The 20,136-nt window shown below is 39.3% G+C and overlaps 1 protein-coding gene across 2 annotated transcripts in view; it reads left to right on the top strand.

Annotated features, from left to right (window-relative positions):
• Positions 1 to 16,686, top strand: part of VIPR2 (vasoactive intestinal peptide receptor 2) — a 49,795-nt gene extending 33,109 nt beyond the window's left edge. The window contains exons 7-14 of one of the 2 annotated variants that reach the window (XR_008432510.1): positions 313 to 463; positions 1,347 to 1,407; positions 3,722 to 3,791; positions 6,782 to 6,873; positions 9,188 to 9,317; positions 9,404 to 9,445; positions 11,066 to 14,908; positions 15,349 to 16,686. Coding sequence is in view for 1 of the 2 variants with exons in the window: in XM_053951287.1 (XP_053807262.1) it covers positions 313 to 463; positions 1,347 to 1,407; positions 3,722 to 3,791; positions 6,782 to 6,873; positions 9,188 to 9,317; positions 9,404 to 9,445; positions 11,066 to 11,236 (717 nt within the window). In the remaining variant the exon portion in view is untranslated. Of the gene's footprint in view, positions 1 to 312; positions 464 to 1,346; positions 1,408 to 3,721; positions 3,792 to 6,781; positions 6,874 to 9,187; positions 9,318 to 9,403; positions 9,446 to 11,065 lie in introns of both variants that reach the window. The other variant, XM_053951287.1, reaches the window with a different exon arrangement.
• The last annotated feature ends 3,450 nt before the right edge of the window (positions 16,687 to 20,136 follow it).

The raw sequence follows: 20,136 nt of genomic DNA, 5'->3' as shown, positions 1-20,136 counted from the left end.
AATAAATTGTTGCAAAAGCGTACATTTATTGATAACCACTATATTTTTTCTATATTTATATTTATCGTATGAAGTTTTCAAAATTTCTGAGTGAACTTGCAATGAAAGCCATCTAAATAATTTTTAATAATTCATTTTCTCTTAATATATACAGTAACATTTACAATGTCACAATTTGCTTGACTGAAGATAAACATTTCTACTGGACCTGTTTATTGATACTACGAAGACAGATAAGATTTTTGGCTGTAGTAATAAAAATAATATGGCACCTTTCCTGTGTCAAACTTGATCTTTCTTCTCATATTTCAGGTGGGCTGCAAGGCAATTCTGGTGTTTTTTCAGTATGGTGTTATGGCAAACTTTTACTGGCTTTTAGTAGAAGGACTTTACCTCCACATCCTCCTTGTGCTAATATTCTCCCCCAACAGACACTTCACGATCTACCTGCTGATAGGATGGGGTAAGAACTCACACATCTTCCAGTAATGTTCTTTTTTCTCTGTGTGTTTGTTGGTCAGGTGCAGTGTTTCATACCAAGGTAGTTGAGCTGTCTCTGGTGGTGTCTCCTGAGACTCACAGATTGCTCAGCTCAGCTCCAGCACAGGTTACAGCTGCTGCAGCATGGGACAGAGCAGGCACAAAACTGCTGGAGCTGTTCTTCACTGCTGGCTCGATCCCTGGCACAGCTTTCACCTGTGCCATCTGCACCACACCCAGGGACTGCTCTGGGGCAAGGACTGCCACTGCAAAACACATGATTCAGGTGTCCTAATTTGTGAGGAAAATTAAAGTTCAGCTGCACAGCCATGAGCTATACTATGCAATTTTCCTTTTTGAAAAGCCCAGTAATACTGTCCATCTGGTTTTAAATACATATATTCCTTTCATTTACAGAAAGTGCCATGATATTTATATGGAACACTTTAATACTTCCAGTAATAGGTGGTCATAAAACATTTGGGTGTTGCTGGGAAATGGGAATAAACTAGTGTGTGGACAAGGATCCTTATGAAATGATTTATACTTCTATTTTATATTGCAGTCCTTGGAGGTACATTGGGAATGCATAACTTGTATCTATTTCCTTATAAGTCACTCTGACACCTTGCAAGAAACCTAAGAAAGGCATTTTTTGTGTATTAGTAATTATGGCTGCATTTCTATGAGAAATAAACTCACTTCCCTGCAGTCTTTGTTTGTTATACATTGCTGATGTATACATGCAATCATGTAGCTCATCAGATGGACCTCTCCTTCAGTCCTCACTGAACTTTTTTTTTTTTTTTTTTTTTGTGTACTTGCATTTTTGTGATCATTCTCCAAACCTATTTGGAACTTTTCAGGAATTCCTACGATATTCATTATCACGTGGACAGTGACACGGATCATTCTAGAGGACACTGGGTGAGTGTGTGTGGGAGAGAAAGCTTAAATCCCCCCCATGCCTGTGCAATCCTTGCCTTGGGTATGGTGCTGCTCACACAGAGGTGGTTTGCTGCTCTGGAGGCGAAGAGCACAGAACTGAAATTTCAGAGATGGCAAGAAAAGGGCAGGTGTTTGGGAGCTCTTCATCTGTGGTTTCTGCTCGATGTTTATTTGAAAAACTCACAGAGCAGGAGAGAGCAAAGTTATGACTACTGTTCTCCTTGGAACCCACATCTGGAGCTATCTGCTTGGGAAGTCAAAATAATGTTTGAAACAGCAGTGGTGTCCTTGGGCTCAGTGCTGCAACATGTGCAGGAAGGCACTGGCCATTCTAATTTGCTAACTGGCAACTCAGAAGATTGAAGTGTAGATAACTTTGGGTACATATAAATTGCATTCCCAAAAGTGAAGTGAAGTAAGAGTGGGTCAGATGCACGTAGCCAGGTAAAGCTAAAGCTAACTAGAGCTAAGCCTAGCTTCTGGTATGTGAAGGGGAACTGAGACAAGAATTTTGTAGGAAAATCAGATTTGATCCTGCTGCTCCCAAGGAATGGGAGAACATTCCTAACTACTGGACAAACAGTTTGCACAGTCCTCTTTTATCCAACTAACTACTATTTTTCAATTTGTTCTGTAATTAAACTGAAAAGTCATGTCCTACATAATTTCAAAGCTTTCTTTGCAAGACCTCTAACATGTAAAGCAAAGGCAAACTCCTTTTTCCTTTGTCATTATGATTACAGAGGAAGTCTGAAGGGTAATTAATCCCTAATCTGACTAACCTTTCAGAGCACTTAGAGTAAGTATTTGGATCAAAAGGGCTGAGCCCAGGATGAAAATTAAATACTCAGTTTTTCAGACAGAACTTAGGGTTCAGTCTCACATTTTTACAAACAAGTTCCAGGCATCTATAACCTCCATATCCCAAAAGAAATTATGTAATTTCAATTGCATCTGTCAGTTGCTTTAGATCTTCCTGCTACCCAGAGGTCAGCATTAAGTGCACACTGGAGAAGTGTCCTTACACAAAGTGAAACTGAGCTTGGTTCCCACAAAGGTCAACATCCTCCATGATGTCTAATGGATGTCTAATGCCCAGTGTGCTTGGTGTTTTAGCTGATTTCGTAGAATTATAGAATGGATTGGGCTGGGAGAGACCTTGAAGACTGGTCAGTTCCAGCCCTCCTTGCCATGGGCAGTGATGCCACACTCAGGTTACTCAGAGCCTCTTCTGTTCTGGCCTTGAGTATTTCCAGGGATGGGACATCCAGTTTCTCTGAGGCCACACCCTGAGATGTGTGTCCAGTTCTGGGCCACTCAGTACAGGAAAGGCATTGAGGTGCTGGAGTGTATCCAGAGAAGGGCAACAGAGCTGGGGAAGGGTCTGGAGCACAAGTCTGGTGAGCAGCAACTGAGGGAGCTGGGGGATGTTTAGTCTGAAGAAGAGGAGGCTCAGGGGAGACCTTATCACTCCCTACAACTGCCTGGCTGTAGCCAGGAGGGGTCATTCTCTTCTCCCAGGCAACCAGTGACAGGACAAGAGGAAATGGCCTCAAGCTGTGCCAGGGGAGGTTCAGTTTGGATATTGGGAAGAATTTTTTCACTGAAAAGGTTGTAAACCATTGGAATGCATTGCACACAGAGGTGATGGAGTCAGCTTTCTTGGAGGTGTGCAAGAAATGGCTGGATGTGGCACTCAGTGCCATGATCTAGTGGTGCTTGGTCAAAGTTTGGACTCAAAGATCTCAGAGGTCTTTTCCAACATAAATGATTCTGTGACTTTATGAGTAAAGAATTCCTTCCTAACATCTAAATCTCTCCTCTTTCATTTTTAAACCATTCTCCCTTGTCCTATCACTACATGCCCTGGCAAAATGTCATCTTCTCTCTTTTTTATAAGCCCCCTTTAAGTGCTGAAGGGTCACAATGATTTATCCATGGAGCCTGGTATTTTCCAGGCTGAACAACCTGGACTCTCAGCCTGTCTTTGCAGGAGAGGTACTTCAGCCCTCTGATCACCTCTGGGTGACCACCTCTGCACCTGTTCTACCAGGGCCACATCTGTTCTTATGCTGAGGACTCCACACCTGGATACAGCGCTCCTGGTGGGGAAATCAAGTGTGAATAGAAAAGGGAATAAAATTAATAGCAGGAAATTATTGAATGCCAAATTCTAGGCTAGAGCAGGCATTATTTTAGCGTCCTTTGACTTGTTTATAAGAAATACTTCTCACAGGTCTTGCTTGCCAGATGATATTAATGTCAACATGATTTTCTCTCTTTTTTTTAATAGCTGCTGGGATACAAATGAGCATGGTGGTCCCTGGTGGGTTATACGAATACCAATTTTAATTTCTATTATAGTAAGTAAAATTTGAAGCATGAATTATAGATCTGTTCAGCATTGTGCAGTGCATATAGCCATTATTCTTTGCTGCTAGTTCCAGATAGGCAAGAATTCTGTTTTAATGAAAAGAAATGGTGCTGCAGGAGAAATGTTAAACAGATGCCAAGGCCATTAAAATTTGTTGCCTTCAAAATTTATCTGCCTCCTATTAAATTAGCAGTAGCTTTTATTTGTGTGTTGTTCTTTCTTCAACATCTCTCCTGTTTATGAGCCTGGAGGAAGGAAAAAATCTAATTATACTTCTTAATGAATTGCAGATTTGATTTTGTGTGTAAATAGAAGGTCTTGCAATTGAGAATCTGATATTAGTAAAAAAATTATGGCTGTGTATATATTTCTTTAATTGGTAATCTACTGAAATATATCTTGAACATGAAGTATTTGCAAAATAATACCATTTGAGAATGTTTCACAAGGGCTTTTCCTGTTTGGAACTCATTAGAATTGCTGGACTAGTATAATAATATTCCTGTTCACTGTAATGATTGTGTAATTAACTTCGGGCATAATATACTACGGTTATATATCCATTTCTGAAAATAGAGAGCAAATTAATGTATTTTAGATATACTTGCTTCATTTTTAAAATTATAGGCAGAAGATCTAGGGCATTATTAGATTACACAAGATTTCAGGAGTTTGCCTTAAGCTTGGGCTTGCCTTTCAATCTGTGCCTGCTGAAAATCACTTTGGGAGAAATTCTGTCACCACAATCAAAGTGAATTCTGCAGTTTAAAGAAAAAGAAGAGTAGGCCGTATGTGTGAAATGACACAAGGTAAGGCCTCAAAGATGTTTTATGTTATGAAGAAATGAGCATACAAGAGAACTACAGCAGGAATACTTGGACCTCAAAGGAGCTGGAGAATGGGGAACAATCCAGAGTTAAGAAAATATGTTGGAAGATGAAAGCAAAACAAACCACCTGGTGTTTACAGGAAACCCTGATCTCTGGATGCTCAGTTTGAACAGCTCTCTGAGATTCATGTGCCAGAAGGCAGTGCTCCTTCAAAGCAGTCCTAGACCTGGAAGTGGAAGTTATCCCAGGGCACATTGACAGACCTGAACCGCAGCTGGATCTTAGACTTGGCAGAGAAGTCAGATGGAGTACGGGCAGGCAGCAAAGTCTGAGCCATCCAACAGTATTGTGAGAGCAAGTTCTGATACCATTTTGCACAGTGGGAATGGCTTCAGTTAATTCAGTGTGTCAGAACCCTCCCTGGCATTTCCTCCTGGGAATTTTGGCTTGAGAGAAGTCATTTGGCAGACGTTCGCACTTCATGCTGTACGCGCTTCAGAGTTACTCAGTTGGATGTGGCTGTTCCAAATGAATGTGCTTTTACCCTTGTTCTCTTCTTGTCCAGTAATACTGGCTCCAGAGCCTATGGCAAGTTAATATTCCCTGCTGTGGGCACTCAGCTGCATTAAGTCTGCAGATAAAATCTGCAATAACAGATTTCTGTCTGTTACCTTTCTTTATAGGTAAGCCTCTAAGTAATCATCTGCCTGAAAAAATGTATGTTAAGTTCAGCAAAAGCCTATATTTTCTAACATTTCTTTTTTATTTTTTAAAAAGATATTAGATATAATTTTCCTAAATTTTTATTTCATCCCTGTCAGTTCCTTTCACTACCCTTCATCTGTCATTTCAAAGAAAATGTTAAAAACAGGGGGACATGCAGTTGCTATGACCATGGTTTATTTATTAGTATCCCAAATTCTATAGGCTGTGTTATAGAAGACACAGAAATTAATTGAACTTGAAAAGCTTGGAGCCAAATTTTTAGGAGAAAGAAGAGTTCCACCAATACATGAAGACAGATTTATAGCAGTGAGACAGGCACTGTCTCAGGTACCCCACCTCCTGACTTTCTGCTTTGGGATGGGGTTAGTTTAAAACAACAAAATTCTCATTTTCACTGTGATACAAATTTTTCTCTAGATTAATTTATTCTAAGATGTGTGCATTTGATGCAGCTGTTTATGTAGCTGGAGTTGCAGTTTTCAGCACACATTGTAGCTCTGAAGGTGTGGATTCCAACTGTTCCCTTACTTCAGCATGGACGTGCTGTATTTGGTGTGCAGTTTTCTAGACCACACCAAAGAATCCAACCCAGAAGGGATGGTGACCAGAGGAAGCTGAAAGTCAAGGCTGAAGAAATAATGGGAGTGAGACTTAGGATATACTGAGTTTTATACTTCAGTTTTCTAGACTGCTTATGTTCTGATCATAATGATTTTTTATGCAAGTGCCTTTCTGAAAAATAAAATATGAAATAAAATGCAAAATGAAATGCTACTCTTCTGTCTTGGAGGGCTGTCATGAGAATTAGGCTGCAGCGATTCAGATGGACTAGATGATCTCCAGAGGTTCCTTCCAACCTCAGCTGTTCTGTGATTCTTTCATTTGTAATGTCAGCACCAATATCCAAGACAATCTGACACCAGTGAGAGGCCTTTTTGTTCTTGGTTGGAGTAGACAGATCAGCTGTGCAACAATCTTCTCTAAGCCTAATTCAGACAGAAAATTGAAGTGAAAGTTGAGGTGAGGAGCAAGGGAGGGTCAAAACTGCCTCTGGGCTTCCAGTTGTGAATCCATGTGACAATTTAGGACAGGACCTGATTGCAGAAAATCACATCCAGTGTCCCATCCTGCTGGGAAACCTGTCCTCAGCTGCAGTAGTGGAGGGAGGACACTTCTGAAAAGTGGGGCTTTCAAAGACTTTTGCCAGCCAGAGCAGCAGTGGTGGGCTTGAAGTGGTTGCTGGACATGGCAAAAGTGGTGCTGCAGAACACGAGAGGTTTGGCCCTGCAGAGCTGAGGGGGTCTGGAGGGAGGTGCACGACTCCCATGCTGACTTGCCTCCTGTCTGACTTGATAAGAATTTCTTTTTGCTGCAGATTGAGTGGACAGTTCAGAAATCACCATTATATTTGTTTTCTTTGCAGGTGAATTTTATACTTTTCATTAGCATTATAAGAATCTTACTGCAGAAGTTAAGATCTCCAGATGTTGGAGGAAATGACCAATCACAGTACAAGTGAGTCATATTTTTAGATATTATAGACAGAACCAAAATAATCTCTTTAAGATTTCATCTGCTGAAAACCAACAACTGTCTTGTTACTATAATTACATTTAATTTAGAACTACTTTTAGATATTGTTTAATAAATACAACTGTGCTGAAATGGAGATATACTTTTTATCTAACGTTTAAATTCAATTAAAAATACTTAATTTAGAAAGACCAACAAGCTATTATTGAATTTGAGTTTAATCCATGAGTGAATATGCTGATACAAAATATATGGAGAGTAATGTTTTCCTTTTAGTATATAAAAGTTTCGTTTTGATATAAGAAATGTTTAAAATCCTTTAAAATAATTTTCCTTCAACCTCCTTAAAACCTTTTTTTTTTAATTTCTAAAATACTTTGATATATTTTAAAAGCTGACATTTTGTTACCAAAAAATTAAAGATTAAGTACAGTGTTTTATACTGATTTAAAATATCATCTTTACTTTTTTAGAGGAGAACAGTTGTTTCTGGCTTAGATCAACTTCATTTCTGTTCAGACTTTCCTCTATTGTGTTTTGGTGTGAACAGCAAATCCTAAAATTTGGAAACCTCTTGTTTCCACAGCTTTCAAATCAAGGGATATTGGGGGACAATTCAAATGCATTGCTAAAATTGGTTTTGTTCTTCATTGCCATATCTGTTGTTATTGTTGTTTATTATAAGAGCTGCTGGATAAGTAATAATCTGCAATAAAATCTGTTGTAGAAGGTGTTATTTTAAAGCCCAGACATAGACTCTGACAGTTCAGGGTGTCAATATGATACTTAAGTGACAAAACCTCACATGAACACTGAAAATCCAAAGCCATGCAAGTAGCCTTTGAAACAGCTCCTGGATAACACCTTCTTGTGGCATAAAGTTTTCTTTGCTTCCATGTGGTATTTATTTAATTTTTGAAAATTAGGCATTCTCTTACTTTCAGTCCCACCATTTTCCACAGTTTACTGTAGCACTTCATAATATGAAATAGTCACATGAATAGCAACCTTGTCCTTCATTATTCAGCCCTGTAAATTCTTTGCTTTTAGCATTTGATTGCCTGATTAAGTTTGCATTTCTGGTTTTTAGCCGATACCCATGGGAAAGTAGATTAACCTCCTCAAGAAACTGCATCTACAGAGCAAATTAAAAGATCTGAGAGGCTCGTTTATAAAATTGCAAATGCATTTTCTAAAATGCAGAGAAGAATAAGGCTGTTTTGTTTGTCCCTTTCTTTTACTAAAATGTAAATGAAGTATAGAGAAAGTAGCATCAACTAAACAAAAATTACTAAGCCAAGCATGGAGTGAAAGTGAAATATGAATCTAAAATGAATACTACTCATGCAAGTCACCATTTTTATTCCCTTTCTCGGAATATGCTTGTAGCTGGTTCCATTCTTCTTGTTGTTCATTTTACTTTTGCAGTGGACAAGGCTAAGTTCAAATAAAATCAGTTTTCTATTTCATTTGGGAAAGCAGGAAATTTGCTGCCAATGTCATCTCCTCCAGTCGTAAATTAATTTCTTCTGCTAAGGAATCCCTATTTTTCCTGCTTCTGTTATCGTCTTTAGATGTGAGGGGTTTGCTATTCTTGGGAAGCTTTGCTGTCAGAAGTTATCATTTCCACATAAACAGATGCAGCCCCTGGACCATTAAGAACTAAGCAAGGCCATGAAGACTGACACAGAAAAAATAAAGCTACTTGAAGTACTTTTAACTTTTCTGTTAAAATAGTTGAATTCACAACAGCATCCTTTCATTGTTGAATCAAGTTATATTCATCAATGCAGTGATGAATTATGGAGCTCAGCATTATAACTTCTCAAATTTTATCTGATACCAGACATCCAAAATTGGCCAATCCATGACTGGCCCTGTATAATATATAAAACTGATGTTATTAGAGTGAAATGAATGACATATAAGGTAAAAGTAGCAATTTATCATTCCAGTAGTTTCACAAGCTGTTTGTCAGAGCAGTTCTGCTTAGTAATTTAAAGTTCTGTTTCCTTAACTTCAGTAAGTAGTGTCTTCTGCTAAATTTTGTTATGTAATTGACAACGCTGAAAATTATTTCATGGCGTATGCTTAATACCATCAGTAAAGCTATGAAGTTTTAGTATTTGAGGCTCATGAAAATCTCTTAGTTGAGATGATTCTGGATTACACTTCCTAGGTACTGTTTGCATACTGTGCATGTGCAATGTACAGACTAACTCTAAAATTACACATTCATCTCAGTAAAACAAGAGCTCATCATCAAATTTCAGCTTTGTCTCTTTCCTTTACCCAGGAGACTTGCAAAATCCACGTTGCTGCTTATTCCTTTATTTGGAGTTCACTACACAGTGTTTGCTTTGTTTCCTGACCGCAGCTCCAACAATTACAAAATAATCTTTGAGCTGTGTTTGGGATCTTTTCAGGTAAATTTCAAGGATTTTATTCAAAAGAAGTTTTACTGACCTAGATGAGTGCTGCAAACTAACTAAGGAATGTTGTCTCTTTCCAGGGCTTGATTGTTGCAGTCCTGTATTGTTTTTTGAACAGTGAAGTAAGTCTCATCTTTCCTACTGAGAATGTTAAATATTGGTTTTAGTAAACGTATAAGTGCCCCTTTAATTCTGCTCTGATACACAAAACTGTTTTGGAAGATGTCTGCATTGCTATTAGTGGAATATATTTGTGATAGTTTTTATACAACAGGAGAAATCAGTGTGGCGGGTGAAAAGCTTTAAGAGCTGTTTAAAATCTAATTCCTTGCAAACTGAGGTGTTAGTGTCTTCTGCTATTTAATGTGATCTAATCTAGCTCTGTTAGAAGCAATGTGCAAGTGAGGTGCAACACACCTGAAAATTCATCTGGAACTTGAAATACCATGTAGTAAGTATATAGGGGTAATGTTCTGTCAGTATCTAAACCTCAGAACAGCAACAGATTATTGTAGTGTTCATAGTCTCAGCTGAGAAAGATGCAAGGAATTCCTTTTGATTTCAACCACTATGCAGTGTCTGACAGAAGGAATATGTCTGAAAAGACACCTGCACAGACAATTAACATTCAGCTCTCCTGAGTGCTGTTCTGGTCTTTGATATTCATGAGATGCCTGATTTTGGGCTAATCATTTGATTCTATGCCTTAAGTACACGAGATAAATAGCTCCATACCAAAATCTAATGTTGCAGCACAAGTGATACAAAATTAATTTTTGAAAGTGGCCTTAGGGCACCTCTTCACACACAGTGTAGGCAGTTTTGCCTCAGTTATGGGACCTTTGTAAAACTGACTGGATACTCTAGAGGGACTATCCAAACTGATCAGATACTCTAGAGGGAGTATCCAAACTGATTGGATACTCTAGAGGGAAGGGATGCCATCCAGAGGGACCATGAGAGGGGGGAGGGGGGAAAAGAACCTGAAGAAGTTCAACAGTGCTAAGTTCAAGGTCCTGCACCTGGGTCTGTGCAGGGCTGACTGAGGGATGAAGGGGTTGAGAGCCATCCAACAGAGAAGGACTTGGGGATGGAGAATGGACTGTGAGCTGGCAATGTGCACTTGTAGCCCAAAAAGTTTAATGCTGAACCTCTATTCAGCATTAAAAGAAGCATGGCCAGCAGATCAAGAGAGGTGAATTGTCACCAGTGCAAGAAAGACATGGACCTGTTAGAGCAGGTCCAGAGGAGGCCAGAAAAATTTATCAGAAGGTCTTCTATGAAGACAGGCTGAGGGAGTAGGGGTTGCTCAGCCTGGAAAGAAGAAGGATCTGGGAGGAATTTATAGCACCTTAGAGTACGTACATTATAAGGAAGATGGCAAAAAACTTCTTAGCAGGGCCTGTAGTGTCGGGACACTTTTAAACTGATGTGGTAGATTTAGGAAGGAAAAAATCTTTTCTGTAAGGATGGTGGAAACACTGTAAAAGGTTGCCCAGAGAAGCTGTGGTAGCCTCATCGAAAGCCATGCTGGATGGTGCTCTGAGCAACCTGGTCTGGTGGAAGGTGTCCCTACCCATGGAAGGGGGTAGAATTTCATAATCTTTAAAAGTTTGTACCAATCCAAACCATTCTATGATTCTGTTCCTAGAAATCCCCATGTGACAGCAAACCAACGTGGAAAATTTCCTCACATAAAAGAAAATGTTCAGCTCATATTGTGCATTTTGTTTTGAGCACAGGTGCAGGGGGAGCTGAAAAGAAAGTGGCGGAGTTTGTGCTGGAAGCAGACAGCAGGCAGAGACTACAGACTCCACTCGTCCATTTCCCGAAATGGATCAGAAAGTGTTTCCCAGCTCCACAGGAATTCAAGAGCTCACTCATTTATGCAGACAGAGACCACCATGATATAAATGAGCTACGTCCCCCAAATCATGAAAAACTGTGGGATAATTCATTATGCAGCTTGATGTGATATTTTATAACATGTACAGTTCAGTGCTTTGCTTTTCTACATGTTGGTATTTGGGGAATTGGTTTGTGCAGCCAACCTATTAATAACAGAGGAACCTGCCCCATGGATGATTTCTGTTTTGTTCAAATGGTATTCATATTAATTCTGATGTTCTCTTGCAGTTTACTAGCCATAACAATTCAAAAATTCATTTTCCACAAAGGTCCCTTTACCTTCCAAAATGGCTACAAGATCCATGCAGGGTATCCTGCTCAATGCAGATTTCTTTGGCACATGTAAGGGTTAAGATGGGAAGCAAGAAAATCTCTTACACTTTATTTATACTTAAGGAAACATGGCCTTAAGGATTAGGAAATTCTTTTCTAATTATGGAAAATAAAAAATAAAACAAAACGAAGACCATAATTAACCACACTGGGAGTTCAGTGTGCTAATCCAGGAAATCATTAACATGATTTACACAGAGGGAAAAGGTAGTACTTCTAGGCTAATGGTATAAATTTCAGATGTTACTTTCTACAGACTTTGATTCCAATCCTGTTATTATTTTCAAAAGTGCCTGGTTTAATGTTTGGGTGCAGTGTGTAGGGCTATCTTTACAGGACATACAGAAAAAACTACTATATTACTTTTGAATGTAGTAGTTCTCAGTTGTTCTCTTCTGTTTAAAGTCAGAAGTCATTTGTGTTGTTTCATGAAGGAATTTTCTGTAGAGGTATGTTCTATTTTTAAAGCAGCCTGGCATAGGATAAACAGCCTTGGATAGCTCATTACACATTGAAAATATCACTTTTTAGAAGTTATCATTGAAATCTCTCTGTGAACTACATATTTGACTGCAAAACACAAGGAATATTGCAGTGAAGCTACAACTCATATTTAACAAAATATGTAATGCTTTTAGGTTTATTCAGTTTTATATCTCTCTGAAATTATTTAACTTTTAGTCTTGACCATGACTCCAGAAAAAAAATTAGACAGAATCCCTAAAAATTACCATAAAAGGAATAGAGAAGGATTTTTTAACAATGACAAGGCACTTATGTAGCCATGTTAAAAAAAAAAAAAAGGCAGGGAACTGACAGTCTTATAAAAATATACATAACATTTCCACTCTTTAAAAGAAATAAACCCAGTGATGTTCTCTTCCCATGTCAACGTTTAACCATGTCCACCCTACATTACAAGTGGGAATAATATGTATTTGCATGAGTACCTCCATACAAACAATTGTCCTCATATTTCAGATAACAGATTTTATGGAGCCAGCAGAATCCAAGGTCCCTACTCTTGTCAGATAAAGGGAAGAACAGCAGCAAGGGCATCTCTTGGCAGGCATATTTGTACATCCTTGAAAGTATTACCCATACTGGGAATATTGTCAGCAGCTGTCTAATTGTATTACAATCCTTGGTCTGATTTAATCCAGCTATTTACCAGTCAAACACAATTTGTTTTAATGGGATTGCCATGGAGTTACACAAAGTTTTGTCAGACCAGAGATAGAAAGGGCCCCATGGTTCACATGACTACTGCAGAACCTGGTGACTATTACGTGACACCAGTAGGTGTCATTTGAGTTAAACAACAATCACTCAAAGAATTGTTACTTACAAAAATTGAATTTAAAGGAGCTATTGATCACTTCCTGATCATTCATAACGTTTTCTGCTTGGCAAAGTAACTATGAGATTCTGGGTGGAAGTAGGCTGCCCAAGAACATTCCCATGGGGTCTAAAGATGTGCCCCTCCACATGTATTTAAACTCAATATATTCCCAAAGACTTCAGACTGAGGAAACACTGCTAAAATTTAATATGTTTCCTGGATCTCTTGACTTATCACAAGCTCTTAACTGCAAATATATGAAGACCCACTGGAGCTTTGGGATCTGCTTTTACACCTAAATTAAACACATCTGTGCACATTAGGATTCTTTGTCTGCAGTGGCATTGGGACTGCTCAGTTCCCTGAGATGTGACGTGCAGGATGTTCTTTTTTCCCCTTAATTTCTGGGGTAGAAAGGCACATGTGACAAGCATTCAAGTGTGCTCATCTTTGTGCTCAAATGAGGTTATGTGAGCGAGTTGACACACAGACAGAATGATAGCACAGAAATAGATGTTTCAGGCAGTCATTTCCATCAGTCTGCTCTGCATGATGCATCACCAATTACATGTGTTTATAACACATTGTATCTTAGAGAAAACTGTCTTTGTTCTAATTAGGTGAGCCTGAAAAAAAATCTGCATTTTAATTATTTCTGGGTTATATAAAAAAAAAAAAAAGCTTTAATAAGAAAACACATTTTATATTGCTACAAACCATAATTGTTTCCTTTAACAGGGTGCAGATGCATTTGGGCTTGATTCTACTTTTCATGTAGGGTGAAATGCCACATGAGAATTTTGCAGTGGGAGGACATAGCGGTACCACTAAGTTTGTAAAGGACAATGTGGACATGCAAAGAATGGCACACAGGAGAGAGAAGTGCTGTATATATTTTTCTTTCAAACCAGTGAAAAGTACAGTACTTTGGAGAACCTCATCCCTCTATTAACAATATAAATGCAGATAATCTAAATACTGTTTTGTGAGACAGTTTAACTTCATAATACTTTGTTCAAGCATTACCATGGCAGTAAAGACACAGAGGGCACTGTGCTCACTTGTTTTTACTCACAGAAAATTTCTGATTTCCAAATAATTTTATGCAAAGTTATAGAATCAACCCTATCATCACCAGTTTGACTTTCAGCTGCCTTTTCATGGACAGATATAAAAATGTCAGTAAAAGGTGCATAACAGTGTGACAAATCTAGAACTTGATCAGTGTTTTTCATCTTTACAACACCCATAACAAGACAGCTTCTCATGGCTTTGTCTTTCGTTGCATTTTGCTGAGGAGTATGGGATTAAATGCTCTTGCTCTGTGCTTTGGTGACTAAAGATACCAAAGAACAATGCAATGAAACATACTTTGGCCTTCTGTCATCCCTAATCCTAGTTCTCTCTCAGTCCTAGCAGCATCAGGGGAGGAAGTAGAGGCTGCAAGACAAGTGTAGCCTTTCCCTGCACCTCTCTTTCTTTATTCCTTTACTGCCTTTTTCCCTTTGGTTGCATCAGGGTCCAAACTGAGTTGTAAAGTCTTCAAGGAAGGAAACCTAGGTTTTTTTTGTCCATCCCCACTGAAAAGCCAGAAGCACAGTTTGTACTTACTGGACAAGAATGATAATACAGTTCACCCCCATTACCATGGTTAATTGTTGTGCATTACCTACCCTGGAGGCACCATTAATTCTGAATTATTTCTGTCAACATTACCTGCTGCTGGTACCTGAGGAACACAGTGGCAGCTTGCTCTCCACTTACTAACCCCAATTAAAAAATATATATGGACACTGACTTAATTTTTCCTCCTTAGAGCCAATTTCAGCTGGGTGCTTGATAAACTCAGTTGCAACTCATCTGCCCTGGTTTTGTTGTCTAAAAGCTGCATGTTTGTCTCTGAGCTAAAGACACTTTTAAGGTGCCTTCCACAGTCATCATAGAGAAATTGGCACTAGTTGAAGATGTTCAGCTTCCATGTTCAGCTGGGCATCTGAGGTAGGTAAGCTGGACCTAGTTTTCTCTGTATTTACTATAAAATGAGCCTGGGGTGGCTGGCTGGTACTTATATTTCTCACTCCAGAGATAGAATCAGGTAAGATGTATGCCTCCAGAAGAGATTAAACTGTCTGGGTAATACTAGACAGATACTCATTTTTAAGCCAATTACCTTGGGTTGGCCAAAGTTATCCTCCAAGAAATGTGCAGTGTAATTCAAAAGGTCAGGCAGTGGAGGATCCCACAGTTCATTGGGTCAGGTGTCCCTGCCTTCCATGATAAAGCCCACAGGCTTATGTCCCATTTTGATTTGCCTGGCCTCAGCTTCCAACCAATTTTAGAAGTTCTGGGTAAGATGTTTGGTTTTTGCCTTTTGTAGGAGGGGACATGTGCTAAAAGAAAGTGCTTTTCAGTACCCAAAATTTTCTTTATGTTGTACTGCAGGTAGCCAGCTGAAGAATACCCAATCTAAGCTGTGATGGGATGTTCTGTAGCAGCAATAGATAATTGGTGGCAAATAGCATTACAAAAAACCTTCTACAGTCAAGTTGGAGCCATCCTACCCCACTCTGTAGCATCTGCTTCATGTCCTGATTCACCCTAGGCTTCCCTTTGCTTTTAACATGCCAAAGGGGCAAGGAACAAGCACAGACCCTCAGCAAACCAGAGACTCCGTCTGGGACAGACTGATGAAATAAGGCATTGCCAGGTGCAGGTATCACACAGTCTATGTGCAAAGACTAAGATGAATAATCTGCATAATTTGTCCTCTATTTTTCTAAAAATCCTCTTCTGTTAACTGTGAATTTGCCCAGTTCAGCAGAGTGATTTGGGATAAAGTCCAAAATTCAGTCTATACAGATTTTTTCAGACATCCTTAAGGAAAAATCAAGCCCTAAGTATGTCTGACAAAAAGAAAGAACTGGCAAGTAACCTGCAGACAAAGCTGTTATGTGTATAAGGGTCATCATCTGAGCAATTACTGTCTGTGCACAGTGATACAGGAAATACCTTTACCAACAGAAATACCTTCATGTTACCATGAGTGCCTATATCAGCTGCGGGCTGTCAGTACCACCCTGACATGACCAAATACAGAAGTTAGGATGCAGTGCTATTCTGTTGCTAAAAAAAAATAAAATTAAAAAGTGTTCTAACATGTATATTACAAGAGTACATCAGGATAACATTTAAAAGGAGCATTCTGTGAAACAGTTTTGCCACTCTGTTGAATCTGGTTCTGCCCAACGATAGCAGGTGTAGTTAAATCTTAAGTCAGGAACATTTCCATTCTCAGATAAAAAAAAAAGTAACTGAAATGTCCCAAACCCCTCTATTTCCCAAAGCACTGTAATGAGTTTATGATTACCTGCAGCTTTTTTTGTCCTGATGCATTAGTATGAGTATTACTTCAATTTTCTCTTTTGTCATCTTTGTTATAACTTTATATCTGTCAAGTATGGTAAAAATTAAAGATTATGTAAATGAATGTGATTATTTTTTACAAAATGTACAGATTATGATGTTGTATAGATTAATGTGTGTAAATAGATTTCATACTGTAATTCACTATAGTTTTCTTCTAGTTTTGCTCTTTTGTTCTTTTCTGGTTTCAGTTTTTAATGTCACAAATCTAACAGCCTTCTCTGAGATGTTATATATAAAGCTGTGAACAAATAAGTGTTTACATCTTTATGCTATTACAGATAATAATAGTCAATAACACCATAATGGACTGAAGAGGAATCAGAGAATAAAAATTTTAAAAGTTTTGCACAAAAATTCCATTATTTTTCTTTTTTTAAAAATTGTGTGCAATGATGCAGTTTTCTTACTAATTCAGTGGGTCATGGCCATGCTGAAGGGTGTGGCTAAGTTAATATTTCACTTTTTAATTCAGCAGCAGTTAGACACACATGTTAAAGAAAAACAGCCCCTAGCTTCACTGAGGAATACGTAGCTTTCTGTAACCTAGATGTGCTTACAGGGGTATGAGAATGGCACACAGCTAGAGCAGAACCAAATGATCCCATATGTTGTGTATGGCACCATCTCCAGGCCAGCAGCTATTTTTGATTTATCACGGCTTGCTCAAAACTTGATTGCCCAGTTATCTGTCAGAAGTACAGGTGTCTGTCTGGAGTACAATGTAATGTAGTGAGAGCAAAGCTGTGATGTCTCTCCTGTAGAGGCAACACCATATATCATGGGTTTTTTCCCTAAAATATCTGTGTCTGTTTCTATACCTGTAATGGGAATGAGCACAGGAAAGAGACTGGCAGTGGTGTGTTGCTGATGGGGCCAGAGAGAGAGGAGAACATGTTGGGGAGGAGGTGGCACCTCGTGGGGCAATCCCTGCCCTGGCAGTGACACCAAGCAGGGACAGAGGATGGAGACTTTTTTGGTGTCCATCCCCTCCTGTGTGTGTGTCTGTGAATCACAGAAGCCACACCACCCAGAGGGCTCTTCTGAGCCTTTGGGAGACCTGAGCTCTCACCCTCTCCCACCTTATGGGAGTTCTTGTAGGAGATGCATCAGTCTGGACCCTTTGGCAACCAACAGCACGTCTGCAAAGCCCTTCAGTGTCCTCGCCCACATGCATGGCCTCTGTCCCTCAGAGCTAAAGGGGCAGCCCCACAGCCAGATCACCCTGATGTCTGCATGAGCTGCTTTGGAGCTGCTGAGCCTGAGCATGCAGGACAGCCAGGGTGCAGATGAACAGGGACACTGGACCAGTTCCCATCAGTTCTGGCAACAGCACCTGCAGGTTTCCGTGGCAAGTCTGAGTCCTCTCAAGTGCAGAAGTGGATCCCTTAGAAAAGTTCTGGATAGTCAGAGGAATGGTTATCCCCAGAATACAAGCAGTGTACTGTGGAGGGGAAAAATAAGGGAGTCTGCACTTCAGAAGCAGCCTAAAGAAGGAAGCACTCATCTGACAACTCCTGCGTGGTCACACAGGGCAGTATCAGCTGCAGGGGTCTCAGCTCTGTACTCATAACCACTGGCCCACAGGCAGCTGTGAATACAGCACAAACTGCATGTGAACACACACACTCCCCTTCCTCTGCACCAAGGAGCTTCTAACTGGGATACTTGAAAAGGTAAAGGACACCAGTGGATGGGAGGGTGGAAGAGTCAGAAAGAGCATTTGTCTTCATCTCTGTAAGAGAGCTGAACCAAAGAACTACAGCACACAGTTAGAGAAAAGGTATTGCACACTCTGTGTGTGTGTGTTCCAGTGTGGTGTGGATTGTAGAATGCAGTTACTTTTAGAGAACACTTTTTTTTCCCCTGGCAGTGCATGAGCCAAATCTCATTTATCTCCCAGCTTCAGTGCTAGTCACCCCTTAGGTGTCAGAGTGACAATCTAAAGGGGGTGACACAGACCATGAGGAGGAACAGGGCACTCATGAGAGCCCTTGCTCAGGAAAAGCACCATCTCCCCCACACCCTGCAGCCTGCTGTGCAAAGGCCAAATCTGAGTGTGGGCCCCCTGCAACACTGCCCTGTCTGTGGAGTTTGGGGGTGACTTTTTTAAAGCAGTCACTCTGGTGAGGTACAGGACATTCCACTTTGCAAATGGGTTCCCTGCACAATGTTAAAAAAAGTCCTAATAATCAAACCGTATGTGTCCAACTGAATAAAATAAAATAAAATGCTACCTGTTAGTTAACTTCTAATATTTACAATCAACTATATTTTCATGTCCTTAACATAGACTGTAATATATTATGAGCTGGCTGACATGCAATTTAGGTTAAATGATTATGTCAAACCATTTAATAAGTATATTTTACATCAAACCATTACATAACTATGTGTTGCATGAAAATAGTTATAGATTTTTCACACATATATTTATTTATATAAATAAATATTTTTCATGTAATATGCTACAAATTACCCTAGGATGTTCCATTAAATATGGATATTGGATTTGGAAGGCAACAGAAATCAAAATGAAGAGCTGTGCTTTATGTTGAAACCCTTCTGTATTTCCCAGTTGGTGCCTTTGTAAGTGAGACTGCTTCTCAATACAATCCCATTAAGCTGTGAAATTCTCTGTTCAGAAAGGCTTTACTCAGTAAGAGCCCCTGGCCACTGCTTATCCCTGGTTTCCTGCTTATATTCTTCACCTGCTTTTAATTAGTGCCTTGGGCTTTGCCTGCCTGTCTCTGTAGGATATGAAAAAATACTGACGGAAATAATGAGGGAATTAGTAAGCAAGTTTATAACAGTACAATTAATAATGGACTCTGACTACAAGGGGACATTTTGTTACACAGAACTGCATTCACAAGAAGCAATTTGAAAATTAAAACATAATCTGAATTATACACAAAATTGTGCTATAGAGGATGTTTGTGCCTTAGCCAGGTGATGAATTGGACAATTTAATCATTCCTGCAGATTATGGCTCCTGTTATTCAGATAAGTACCAAAATCATATGGCCTCTTTCAAAAAACACTTAACTTGACCTTATTACTCAACAACAAAAACATGAAGAAAAATACTGTTTCCCTCAGATACACAACATCTTTTAAAAATCATTTTAATTTTGCTTTTGAAGACCATAACATCCTGTTTCTTGGGTTAGGATAATTTATCAATTTAGACACTCAAAAGTGCCTTCTTGTCATGAAACGTATGGAATTAATATTTTTAATAAGTAGGGTTTTTTTAAAAACCTTTTAAAAGCCAAGCATATACCTTGATCAATGTATAGCTCTGGTTGCTTGTCCTGATGCCCCAAACATAAGCTGAGAGCAGCTTGAAAGACAGGCAGTATTGGGGTTTTTTATCATTGAGGCTTAGTCCATTTCTGACTTGAAACATCTCAATTAACTATTTATAATTCCCCTTTTTGACTGAATGCAAGTCTAAAAACCCAGCCCAAGCACTGCTCCTGCCTCTTGGACATTTCATGCCCTGCCCCAGAGGAGCCTGGTGCCTACAAGGGGCTGCCATGGGCAGTCCCATATCCACAGAGGGTTCAGCAAGTCTGCTGCTGCCCTCACACACAATTCTCTGTCATTGCTACTCTGACAGGGCTGTGCCATAGATATGGTGAGGTTTTCCCACTCTTTCAGCAGCTTACAAAATCTGAATCTTCATTTAAACCATGAGATCACTGATTCTATTGATCCACCCTCATGATATCCAGTAGGAAAATACTTTACAACCCTTTCTGGCTTCACTGCAGTGAAATGATGAATTTTGAGTAATGCTTT

Source organism: Vidua chalybeata, chromosome 1 (assembly GCF_026979565.1).
Source record: "Vidua chalybeata isolate OUT-0048 chromosome 1, bVidCha1 merged haplotype, whole genome shotgun sequence".
Lineage (NCBI taxonomy): Eukaryota > Metazoa > Chordata > Aves > Passeriformes > Viduidae > Vidua > Vidua chalybeata.
Note: the sequence above shows the minus strand (reverse complement) of the source record. Positions and strands in the feature narration are given on the sequence as shown.